The following is a 12,790-nucleotide window of genomic DNA, read 5'->3' on the forward strand; positions in this document are numbered from 1 at the left end:
TTCTCCTCCATGTAATAAATAAACTAAATTAAAATTCCTACTGCACATACAGAAGTTACCTGTCAGTGAGAAGGCTAGGCTTGTAAATTTGTAGATTTGGGGAGAAATTGTTAGACGTGGAAATGCAAGATCTTGGGTGGGGAACCTGTGGCTCGGCACCTGTTGTTGAACTCCAATTCCCATCATCCCTGACTATTGGCCATGCTGGATGGAGATGATGGGAGTTGCAGTACAGCAACACCAAGAGGGCCAACAATTCCCCGTCCTTGTATTCAATAATGTGATTTGCCCCACTTGCAGTCCGAAGTGATGCAGTCCAGGAACAGTCTAGCTATGTCTTCTGCTGCTGCTTTGAACTAAACCAGGAATATATCTTAGAAAGAGGCCACATGCATCCTGTGATAAATTACTATTTGATAAATGGATATCTGCATCCACCTATAATCAATCGTAAATGCACCGTTTCCATATATTGACTACAGCAAATTTTACTGTGTGGCAGTGCCAGCCTTTCCAGTGCCATTCTTCATGTAGTAAGGTAGCTATGAGGCATATTCTAGTTCATATATTTTATATTAACTGCTGGCTGGTGATTTTCCAGGGAGCAGAGAGCTACAAATTTCAAATGGAATTTTGGTTTCCCTCATTTGCCTGTGGACTAAAACTTAGCCAATTTTCAAGGGCATACTTCACAGGAATACTTCTGCAAAATAATATTCCGTCAAACTCAGTATTTCCAAGAAAGAATTCAATATTTAGAAGCGAGGGATCTCTTTTGTATATATGTGGCCAAGCCTCTGAGTCCCTCATAAAATTATACAACAGATCACACTGTGTTTTGAAATAGGCATTGATTGATTTTTCTGTACATCTTGGCTAAATCAAAGAGATAGGCTGAAATAATTTGAAATGCATAAGGAGAAAGAGGAGCTTTGGTTTGCATTTGGAGCACAGATTCAGGGGGATGCGTAGGATGGTTGTGCCAAATATTCTCTCATTTTTATATTCACTTTGAAAGTAGCATATTTGATTCTCTCTCTCTCTCTCTCTCTCTCTCTCTCACACACACACACACACACACACACACACACACCATCTTACTTTGTCAACTCTTCCCATTTATTTTATTATTCCCATCGAGAGCCAGTGTGGTGCAGTGGTTAAGAGCGGTAGTCTCGTAATCTGGGAAACCGGGTTCGTGTCTCCGCTCCTCCACATGCAGCTGCTGGGTGACCTTGGGCCAGTCACACTTCTGTGAAGTCTCTCAGCCCCACTCACCTCACAGAGTGTTTGTTGTGGGGGAGGAAGGGAAAGGAGAATGTGATCCGCTTTGAGACTCCTGAAGGGGAGTGAAAGGTGGGGTATCAAATCCAAACTCTTCTTCTTCTTCTTCTTATTTAGCATTGTGTGATATACAATCTCCTCCCTTCAGACCTCATTGCTCTCAGTAACAAATGTCCCACTCATAACAAATGGTGGAGGCTAGTCCATGAGGGCAGATGGGGCACTTCCTTACCAACCTTATCTTCAGCCAATCCTGCCTGCCTGTCCCCCCACAACCAGCCAGGGGGTGTCTCTGCCTGCCATTGGCACTGGCTCAACATATTGTTGGTCTTCCTGCCTCCTGCCCTACCAGTCCCAGTGGGCTCTATTTGCCAGCAAGAAAGATCTGCATGCATAAGCAGACATGTGATGCTTGTAAACGGCCTTCCACACACATTGGATGCTTCAGATGTTCATCACATGGACATCCCTGCCCAAGTCGTAGCAATGTTCACCTGAGCCTTGGTGAACAGGTTGGATGATGGCTGCAGCAAATTGGAGCCAGAAGCAAGCCTTTTGTGTTTTATCTTTTACTTTCTCTAAAGTAAATAGAGCATATGGAAAAGTTACTTGAATTTCATACAAGGGTTTCACAGAAGGAACTTACAGTGGTACCCCGCAAGACGAACGCCTCGCAAGACGGAAAACCCGCTAGACGAAAGGGTTTTTCGTTTTGGAGGCGCTTCGCAAAACGAATTTCCCTACGGGCTTGCTTCGCAAGACGACAGCCCATAGGGAAATCTCCGGGACAGCGGGGAAGCGCAGGCTTCGGCATGCTGGCAACTCTCCGCAAGCAGCGGGAGAGGTCCGCGAAGCCTGTCCAGGACAGCTTTTGAAGGCAGGGGGGGGAGCAAAGACTTTCGCCCCCCCCCCGCCCGCCTTCAGAAGAGGTCCTGGACCTCTTCTGAAGGCGGGCGGGGGGCAAAAGTCTTTGTCCCCCCTGCCTGCCTTCCCAGGGGCTTTTAAGTCCTCCGCTGTCCCGGGGCGATTTTAAAATGCCGCCCGTCAGCATTTTAAGATCGCCCGGACAGCGGAGAAGTCCTCCGCTGTCCCGGGGTTTTTTAAAATGCTGGGGGTGGGAAGAAAAGCCCTTGTCCCCCCCCCAGCCTTCAGAAGAGGTCCGGGGACAGACTGTCCCCGGACCTGGTCTGAAGGCGGTTTCCCTAGGAACGCATTAATTGATTTTCAATGCATTCCTATGGGAAACCGTGCATCGCAAGACGAAAAACTCGCAAGACGAAGAGACTTGCAGAACGAATTAATTTCGTCTTGCGAGGCACCACTGTACATCCAATCTGTTATTAAAATGGAACTCTTTGCCAATTAAGGGTGTTTAAGATCCAAGCCCATACATACTGCTGGTTACTAAGGCATTTCATGTGGTGATAATATTCTGAGATGCCAAAGAGATAGAGAAGGTCATAGGCAGCTGCTTTATTTTTATTTGTTCCTCACGCCATGGCATGGTTCCCTGGGCAATGTCCAATAGCTTAACCCGCTTTATAAAAGCAGAGATACGCTAAAAAAAAATAACATCATAAAATCCAAAAACAGCACAGATAAACAAGCTAACTGCAACCCCCCTTGAATTCATGCGGTCACGTGGGCAGCTGAAAAAATCTCATAGGAGCTGGAAACCTATTAGCAAAGAGCAGCACAGCCAGAGTAAAAGCAGAGACAAAATACCAAGTCAAACCATTGGTCTTCCTTGCTTAGCTCTCTCAGCACTGGATGGCAGAAGTTCTCCGGGGTTTCAGACAGGAGGCTTACCTGGAGACACATGGGGTTGAACCCAAGGCCTTTGGCACATGCTTTGTTACTGAGCTCAATGGACGTTTCAGCTGTAGATATTTCAAAACCTTTACCTGCCAACAGCATCTTTTTAAAGGGTTGTTCTAGCCCAGGTGGCCTCAGGTGAGCCTTCATTCTATGACTGAGGAAAAGTGAGTCCTGATAAGCTGGCAGGAAAGACTTTCTCATGCGCAGGGACCAACCTATTACACCCTTAGGAAATAAGAAATCTATAATATTGTTCTTAGGTAACTTCTTTATTTGTACAATAGTTTCCTTAGATAAATTGCAATATCATGAGTCACAACAGAAAATTGTGGAAATCATGGGAAACTGTGGTTGATTATGGGGTTGTTGTTGCCAATGATGGTGTGCTTTATTTATACGTTGCCATTGGATACACAATATTTTACAGACAAATGTAACTAAATAGCATCTCTGCCCCAGGGAGATAACAATCTAAACCATCTAAATATCAATAGAAGAGGCAAGGAAAGAATATTGGGAAAGCAGTTACATATACCTAGACTTCATTGCTATCTGTGAGGACTAAAGATACAAGTTATTTATGACTGTCCTAGGTAGCAATAAAGTTACAACACTTATTCCGCCACATCACAAACAGAAGTTTTGGCAACCGTTTTACAGTAACCCCTTTGTCCTCATTTGAAATTATGTACATTTCCCATCCTGTATTTAAAACCAGCATAAAGAGTCCAACTTGCCCAATGTCAACTGCCAACAAGTGTTGCAGGTGTGTGATTCATTGCACCCTAGGTGAACAGGTCTTCCTCCTTCCATCCCTTCTTCTCCATCATGGGTTTGTATATGCACATTATGCATTTGTGCACATATGAAATCTGCCATCATTGACAGAGCCAAATATGCAGCCTGACTGTATTCCTGTTTATTTGGAAATCAGACCCACAGAACTCAGCACCCTTAAATGATTACACAAGATCTGCAGGCAAGCATTTGGGACCACTTTTGACCATACATTCACAGTTTCTCCAGTGGGTATATGCCCACCCAAATAATAGTCTGTGAATCAGAAGAGGCTTTCTTGCATATCCACCAGCTTGCTGTATCGGGTTATTTTTCTGGTGCCTGTCCTGAGTGCGGCAGCTTTATTAGCCACCGTTAGTCATCTCCCACTGGCTGAGCTAACTAGATTTTAACAGATTCCTTAGAACCTTCCACTCTCATCCCCCACTCCCTCTCCCTTTCCTTCGCTCCGCAGGGAAGCTGTAATAATTACAGGCATATAAAAAGGATTGTGTGTCTGTGGCCAGCCTGCTTTAGTGTGTGGTGATATAAGAAAGGAGACTAGGAGCTGCACTGGAGGGGGGAAGAGAGAGAGAGAGAGAGAGAGAGGCTGCCTGGATGTGTGTTTTAGTGGATGATTAAATCTGGGGAGGCTGATCCCCTTTCATGCTGAGGATGTTGTGAGCTGCAGGAACGCCTCTCCCTGCCAGCCTGCACTAGGATGATAATCAGTCACTATGAAAACTCATTAGCCTCCACAGCAATGAGTCCTCCACTGCTCAAGCTTGGTGCTGTCCTTAGTACCATGGCAATGATTTCTAACTGGATGTCCCAAACGCTCCCATCACTGGTAGGACTAAACACCACCAGGCTGTCCACTTCCAATACTCTAGTAAGTAACTGCAATCTCTTGAAAGGCTTCATTTGGAGGAGGGCTAGGGAGGGGGAAGAGACATTCAGCAATTTCTTTTTCTTTTTTAAGAGACTGGGAAGTCCTTCTTCGTAAAGTTTTTCATCTCCTTTTTAAATCTGTTTTAAGTAGGAAACCTCCCCAGACTCTTAATTGATGTCTGTTGCCAGCTGGACCCTAGAACCTCAGAACATCTGGAAAGGATCTTTGCAGGAGAAGGTTTTGAAGTGGGCTTGTTGAATACTTGTTTAAAACCCTGGGTATTGTATGCAAGATGTTTCTAGATGTTGACTTTTGGGTTGTTTTCATGTGCAGGATTATTATTATTCCAAAAACAAACAAAAAAATCTTGTCGTGGTTATGTGGAGTAAAATAGATTAGACTGTCAGAGTTGTTTATTTTTATGTTTATTTTATTGTAAAAACTATCATATGCAGCAGAGCAGAATAATTTCTCCCTCCTCACCCCCTTCCTGCTTCTGCCAGGTTTCAATGCAGCGTGAAAATATCACAAAATAATATTTTAAAAGTAGGATTTTTACCGGTTGGCCAGAAAACAAACACATACTTGCAAGAAATTCGGTGAGGGAAGAATGCCAATTCTTATTCCCAGTTTACCAGCTATTGATGTTCTGCTACTTTTCCTTATGGATTTAATCTCCCGTTTATGACTGCTTGCAGTTCATATATGATGCATGCCAGGAAATTTTGTTCCAGCATAAGAGCAGCCAGTTCAAAATTGCTTTTATCTGTCTCGTTCTGTGGTCTTAATATTGGCTTAATAGCTTGGTGGAAGGGGTGAACCCTGGGTTCTTTGCCATCTCATTTGATGAAAGAGGAGCTAATGAAAGTTTGAAGAGAGGGCACTTAAACTAAATATCTGTGAGGAATCATTCCTCCATACCTGTGCTAACATGCAGTGTAATTGCAATCAAATATCAGGGCAAGAACAGCTTGGGGCTAAAATTCACTTAAAAACTAAAAGATGTGATTAATTTACTGATCGATGTTGAATTTGCCAAAAGCCTGTGAACAGAGGAAGATAATTATAGTAGTTAGCTTCCAGTGCTGTTCATTTAGACTCCTTGTTTTGCTATTTTTAAAGACCTTCTAATGTAGCCCTATTGATTTCAGGGAGACTGTGGGTAGAAGGGAGACAATTCTGATTATTTTCAAGAAATACAACTGAATTATCGCCCACCTTTGTACCTACTGGGGCTCTGGGAAGATGTGAGTTTATTTGAACTGTGCACCCAGTTTGACTTACTAAACTTGATGGATCAGCTCTTCACCTAAGGTAAACTAGTGTATGTAGCTCTTTAGACCTCAAATGAGCTGTATCGAGTTTAGGATTGAGGCTATACATTGTTTGTGTGTGTGTCCTTATGTTTGACTGCAGTAAGATGAAAAAAAACTAATTGGGTTTAGTTAAGGTTACAGCTAGAAGGACAGGAACAAAGTCACTGTTTCTCTCGGTTATATGTTGAATGAATATAAGATTATTATTTTTTGCAAATTTGGAAAACCTGTGTGGTGTAAAGGATACGCTGGAGTTCAAATTCTTTCTTAGCCACAAAAGTAACTGGCTGGCCTTGAACCAATCTCAGCCCAACCAGCCTTGCAAGGTTGATATGATATGCGTTGTCCAAACATATTTGAGGATGGGTGACTGTTAGATAGATTAATAGATCCAGATGATTTATCAGGGTTCCTCCCCCCCACACACACAAAAAAAGAAACTGGGAGACATGGAAGAGGGTAGAACCTACAATAAATTAGCTTTAATATATGATTTGTCTTCCTTTCAAAATTTACAATTTTTGGAATTTGATCCAAGAGCAGGCCTTCAAGTATAACTGCCTTGTTGCCAGACCCTGAAAGCGGTGGTACCATCAGGAAAGGAGTTGGGGGCAGAAATTCAACAGTATGAGCACAGAGGGCCACAGAGCACAGCAGGCTGGCTTTTGAAGTAAGTCTAGCAAAACTCCTTCCTCTTTAAAGAGAGGGTGGCTGTGTGAGATCATGTAAAGTAAGCAAAGTGATATACCTTGCCATCTAAAGTTGAGTCTAAAATGTCCTACTGTGTACCACTGTGTGAGAGGACTCCTGTGATGAATCTAAGAGACAAATGTAGAGATAGAAGTCAGGACAACCTGATCAGAACCTGGGCCAATATACTTTAGAGTAGGCTGGTGAGTTTCCATTCCCCAGATAGAAACAAAGTTTGGATCCCAGCCCTTAGTCACTCTTTTCTCACTCTCTTCTTTTTTCTTTCCTTCTTTCTTCAGCGGCTTGTATTTGATTGTGTGTATGTGTGTAGGGTGTCCGGCACACAATATTTCCAGATATCACACATCCTGTGAATTATTTGTACCGCTCTGTCCTAAACCTTCTGACCCAAGAAATAATCTGTGCTCACAACTAGCATTTGTTCGGCACATTCCAACGCACTTCGCCTCCATCCTTTCAGCAATCCCTACAGAAGCAGCCCCTACAACAGTAATGTAATCCTCATACTTCAGGGGAATGATAAGGAAATAATAGCATGTCTGTCTTACTGTGGACCAGTTAGCAATATGTTCTCTGTATGTAGAAGGCACTGGGTGGTGATTATGACTCCACCATAGATAAACTCGAAGTAAACTATCAAATGTGAAGCGGAGAGTTGTCTTTTTATGAAGCTTGGTACCTTTTCAGATATTTTGCTGCACATACTGTATCATAAAGGAAGAGCAGTAAATCCACTTTCCCTTATTATTTCCCCAACTGGGCTGGAGAAATATTCTCTTTTTTCCTTTTTTCAGTTGCTGCTTTTATTGAACTTGATGGAATTTGATGCCCCATCCCCACCCCCAAAAAACCTGGCCAGTATACATTGAGTGGCCAGTCTTCTATTGAAGCAAATGAGGCTGTTTCAATAGAAATTTTGTATTCATTTTTGTCATCCCTCCCGCTTTCAATTCAGTGGAACCTGTGCAGGAAATTTTTCCACTTAGAGATCTGAACTCCAGCAATTGCAACTAAAAACATGTTACTATGATATCATCAGACAATGAGAAACATAAACATCTTGGCTGGAGTACAGCTATTCCGCAACTATGTACATTGGCATCTATATTACGAACATGCAAACATATAGAATGTACTCACATATTCACTATTTGAATAGATGGACGTATAACCCTGCACCATTTCATCTATGAATCATAACTTGTGAAATGCTCTCCCCAGGGAGATTTGCTTGGCGCCTTCATTATACACACACAGCTTTATTACGGTCCATAGGCCCATTATAAATCTTTAGGCACCAGGCAAAAATGTTCCTCTTTAACCAGGCCTTGGGTTGACTGACATTCAATGCCCTTTTTAAAATGTGTTGCAGGGGGTTATTGGGTTGTTCTTATTTTTATTTCTATTTTGATTGTGTGTTTTGTGTTTTTATATTGCAAGTTTATCCTGTGAGTATAGGGCAGTATACAAATTTTAATTTAATAACCATGACAACAACTTGATATATAATTAGCAGCGAGATTGCTTTACATGCATTCTGAATTGTACTCATGTTTCAGATAAATAATAAAGCTCTCAAATTGTTCTCGGCTTCTTGTCCTTCTCACTTCCATTTCAGTGAGTTTTGATACTGCATTCTGCTTTATTAATCCATTGTACCAGCAACCCCAAACCCCTTCAAACAAAGGCAAAGTAACTTCGTTCGCCCCCATTCATCTCATGTTGCCCTCATCTCAACTCTCTTCCCCTCCGTCTGCTAGTTTGTTTCCCTTTTCTCTCTTCCCCCACTTCCCTCTGAAGTTTATCTTTCATGCCCCACTTCTCAGTCTTCCTTTAGTTCCTGGCAAAGCATCAAGGGCATGGACATAAACATAACAGTCATCACCATAATATCTACATATACATGACAGTCTTTCTGTCTTCTTTCAGATCTTTCTTCAAAACCTGCCTGTTTTGGTGCAACCCCTTCATTTTATGTCAGCTCTAAAGATAATGTCAAAGTCTGTCATATCTGGGACCTGCAGTTTCATAAATATCATCTCAGAAGAGAAGTGAGATTGCAAGCTCCAGATCTGGCTGAAATCTAAGCCTGAGAAGAATACCCAGCCCTGATCTCCATCCTCCTCCACCTTATCCTGATAACCAAAACACTCTTCCCCCATCCTGCCTTAAAGACATAGTGGTTGGCAGCAGCATAGCATCATCACATGAAGAGAGCAGGGAAAGGGAGACAAGTTCCTCCATCCTTTCCCTGATGCCCTGGCACTTGGTGTATCCTCCACAACTCCCACAACTAGCTGTTAATATCTTTAAGGGGAAGGAAGAAGTTGTTTGGAAGGTCTCAGCTGGCAGAGAGGGCATTTCTGGAGATTTGAGAGGGCTGGCAAGAGGGAATGGTATTCTCCTTTTCGAAATGTTGGACTCGCTCGGGAGATAAGCCTAGTTCAGAAATAACTTGGCTCTGTTCCAAGGTAATCCAACATGAACTTGCATGGGGAGGAAGCTCACCCATTTGTCCTCATTCATCACTTACTACCTTTAGCAGTTCTTACTCTACCGCTGTAGTTTTTCCAGCTGCTAATTTTTAGAATGCAATCTATTCGGGGGCAGGGACCTACTTGTTCGTAACTCTTGTTTCCTTCCCTGTTTCCTGCAGTGTGTCCAGCCTTAAAGATTTGCAGGAATCCTTTTTCCTCTGCATGAAGAGAGATTTCCCCCAGCTTCCTTGATTTTTCTAGCAGCAAATCTGCATTTGCAGGAGACACACCAGTGGCTTTTGTTAGTTTTTGTTAGGTGTGGTGATGACGGCAGCTAGCTCAGCATTGTCGACCCAGACTGGCAGCAGTTCCGCAGGGTTTCAGGCAGTCCCGCCTGGACATGCCAGGTATTCAACCTGAATCTCTTCTGCATGCAGACAAGATGCTCTGCCACTGAGCCATGGCTCTTTGATGCAAAGCAAGTGCATCAACGCTTTTTGAAAATGAAAATCCAGCTTTACCTGTTTGTTGCTGTGCCATTTCTCCTAGGAACAACAACAGCCCTTCTAAAATCACAAAAGATGCTGGAAATAATAAAGGCAAAACAGACGGCACAAGAGCACTGTGGCCTAAATATAGCCTAATATCATCAATCATTTAAGCCTGGGTAGCCAATCACAATGCCCTTCCACTGTGCCTAAGGAATTTGCTTTGTGCTAAATATGCATCAGATGAACAGGAAGTTATTTTAAAAAAATGTCTTGTAGTTTTTGTACTTTTAGAATAGCACTAGTTCAGCATGCAACATGCTGAGGACTCTTCCAGCACATCATATCTCATGCATAATATGCTTGATGTCCTTCGGGTTTAGGGAAGATTTTGAGAATCCATCCTTCTTCTCATCCTATTTATTGTCTCCCTCACTGTCCAAATGTAGATTGTCATACTTTCAGGGAAAGAAACTTTCCCATTGTGCTTATGTTATCCTGTTCAGCATTATTATTATTATTATTATTATTATTATTATTATTATTATTATTATTATTACTACTACTACTACTACTACTACTACAGTGGTACCTCAGGTTAAGTATTTAATTCGTTCCGGAGGTCCATACTTAACCTGAAACTGTTCTTAACCCGAAGCACCACTTTAGCTAATGGGGCCTCCTGCTGCTGCTGCGCTGCCGGAGCACGATTTCTGTTCTCATCCTGAAGCAAAGTTCTTAACCTGAAGCACTATTTCTGGGTTAGCTGAGTCTGTAACCTGAAGTGTATGTAACCTGAAGCGTATGTAACCTGAGGTACCACTGTACTATTATGCCACCCTTCTGACTGTTGCCCCAGCCACTCTGGGCAGCTTCCAACAAATTAACACACAGCAAGACATCAAATTATTGAAAACCTCCCTCTACAGGGCTGCCTTCAGATGTCTTCTAAAAGTTGTTTAATTCCTTAACATCTGATAGGAGGGTGTTCCACAGAGCAGGCACAACTGCTGAGGAGGCCCTCTTCCTGGTTCCCTGTCACCTCACTTTTTGCAGTGAGGAAACTGCCAGAAGGCCCCCAGAGCTGGATCTCAGTATCTGGGCTGAACGATGGGGGTGGAGACGCTCCAGTAGCTATATAGATGACCCTATATAATAAGAAAGCTGCAATCCTATACACACTTAGGAGGCAATCTAAACCCAAGGTTCTCTGAGGAATAAGTGAGTTAGAATGTAGTGAATCTCTGGTTCAGTGTAAGGCCGCCCCCCCCCAACCCTGGCTCATCTGAAGCTAGCTCAGCTGAGGCTTGTATTAGTCCCCCCCCCCCCAAAAAAAAGAGGCATCTGCAGTGTGACAGGCATCAGACTGGGGGCAGGGACACACTTATGCTGGAGCCTAATTCCTAGCTCAATCGCATGACCTGATAATCCAGCAAAATGGGTGGCATAAGTCAAATTCTATTTTAGTTTTCCCTCTGCTGGCCTTCCACCAGCTCAGTTAGCAAGAGCCTCATATCTGAATGGAGTTTGGATCTGGTGTACTTTATGCTGTCGTATCTTAAGCCATTTTAAATCACGTCAGCTTCCCAACGTTCGGATTGCTCCATAAACTGGGAATAAGTCTCTCTGACCTCAGTGGAACTTACTTCTGAATAGACTTGTATAGGATTGTGATATGAGTATTAGTTTTGGAGTGAATAAACATCATCACAGTATGTTCTTTGATTTGTATGTGATATGTAGCTGTCCTATCTCTTAGCCTCATCCGTACAATAATGGTGACCCAGTTTCCAAATGTGGAACTGAGGCCAAAAGATGCCCAACTGAGTCTAAAACTGAGCAAGAATTTTTACCCATAGTTCCTGGGTCCAAAGCTGTTGCTTAGCAAGAATAAGTCTAGCATAGACCTGTGAGAATGCTTTCCCCCTTTTTAGCTTTTCAGTAACTTTACATCTGCAGTTGAGTTTGTTACTCACCCTCAAACTGTTTGCTTATTCGTTCTGTGCGGGAACCAGCACCACAGCTCCCCAGCCCGTGCCTCAGATGTGCCAATGCCACAGCAAGCTTGTGATCCATTACTGAGTCATTATTATAAAATATAAACTGCCTTAAGTGCTTTGGCAGCAAGGTGGTAGATAAGTGTCATAAATAAATAAGCAACCCACATTTTAATAGCTCGGGGAATGGCGCAAATGTGAATGAGACATGGATACAACATGAGCATATGTTGGGATTGGTCACAAATTTGTGTTTATCACCTGATTGATCATCCCTTGATTACTCAGCAGTCGAGCTGGGGAGGAGGCAGAGCTCAGTTGCAGAACACACGCTCTGCCTGAAGAAGGCCCACATATCAATATCTGGCACCTCCAAATAATAATAATAATAATAATAATAATAATAATAATAATAATAATAATAATAATTAATAATAATAATATTTTTAATACCCTGCCCACCTGGCTGGGTTTTCCCCGCCACTCTGGGTGGCTTCAGGCAGCTGAGTGGCACAGTCCCCCTTTCAGCTGCTGCTAGTCAGAGTACAGGGGTCTTGCAGCCGATTCCTTTTTCTCGGGTAAAATTTCATTTATGGCGGCCTTCCACCGGCTTGAGAAAGTTCCTGCCTTTACTGCTTGCCTATAGTTAAAGCTATGCTTTTCCCAGTAGTGATGTATGGAAGTGAGAGCTGGGCCATAAAGAAGGCTGATCGCCGAAGAATTGATGCTTTTGAATTATGGTGCTGGAGGAGACTCTTGAAAGTCCCATGGACTGCAAGAAGATCAAACCATTCTGAAGGAAATCAGCCCTGAGTGCTCACTGGAAGGACAGATCCTGAAGCTGAGGCTCCAATACTTTGGCCACCTCATGAGAAGAGAAGACTCCCTGGAAAAGACCCTGATGCTGGGAAAGATTGAGGGCACAAGGAGAAGGGGACGACAGAGGATGAGATGGTTGGACAGTGTTCTCGAAGCTACTAGCATGAGTTTGACCAAACTGCAGGAGGCAGTGGAAGACAGGAGTGCCTGG

At 43.1% G+C, this 12,790-nt stretch overlaps 1 protein-coding gene across 3 annotated transcripts in view; it reads left to right on the forward strand.

The window, feature by feature from the left end:
- OLFM3 (olfactomedin 3) overlaps positions 1-12,790 on the forward strand; it is a 178,853-nt gene that overhangs the window by 106,226 nt on the left and 59,837 nt on the right. Inside the window, exon 1 of one of the 3 annotated variants that reach the window (XM_082227943.1) lies at positions 4,411-4,771. The exons of 1 other annotated variant lie outside the window; for it this stretch is intronic. In XM_082227943.1, coding sequence (XP_082084069.1) covers positions 4,601-4,771 — 171 coding nt within the window. In that variant the 5' untranslated portion in view covers positions 4,411-4,600. Of the gene's footprint in view, positions 1-4,410; positions 4,772-5,927; positions 6,086-12,790 lie in introns of those variants that run through there. One more of the 3 variants, XM_082227945.1, reaches the window with a different exon arrangement.

The sequence above is a fragment of the Podarcis vaucheri genome (genome assembly GCF_965113315.1).
Source record: "Podarcis vaucheri genome assembly, chromosome: 6".
In the NCBI taxonomy this organism is placed as follows: Eukaryota; Metazoa; Chordata; class Lepidosauria; order Squamata; family Lacertidae; genus Podarcis; species Podarcis vaucheri.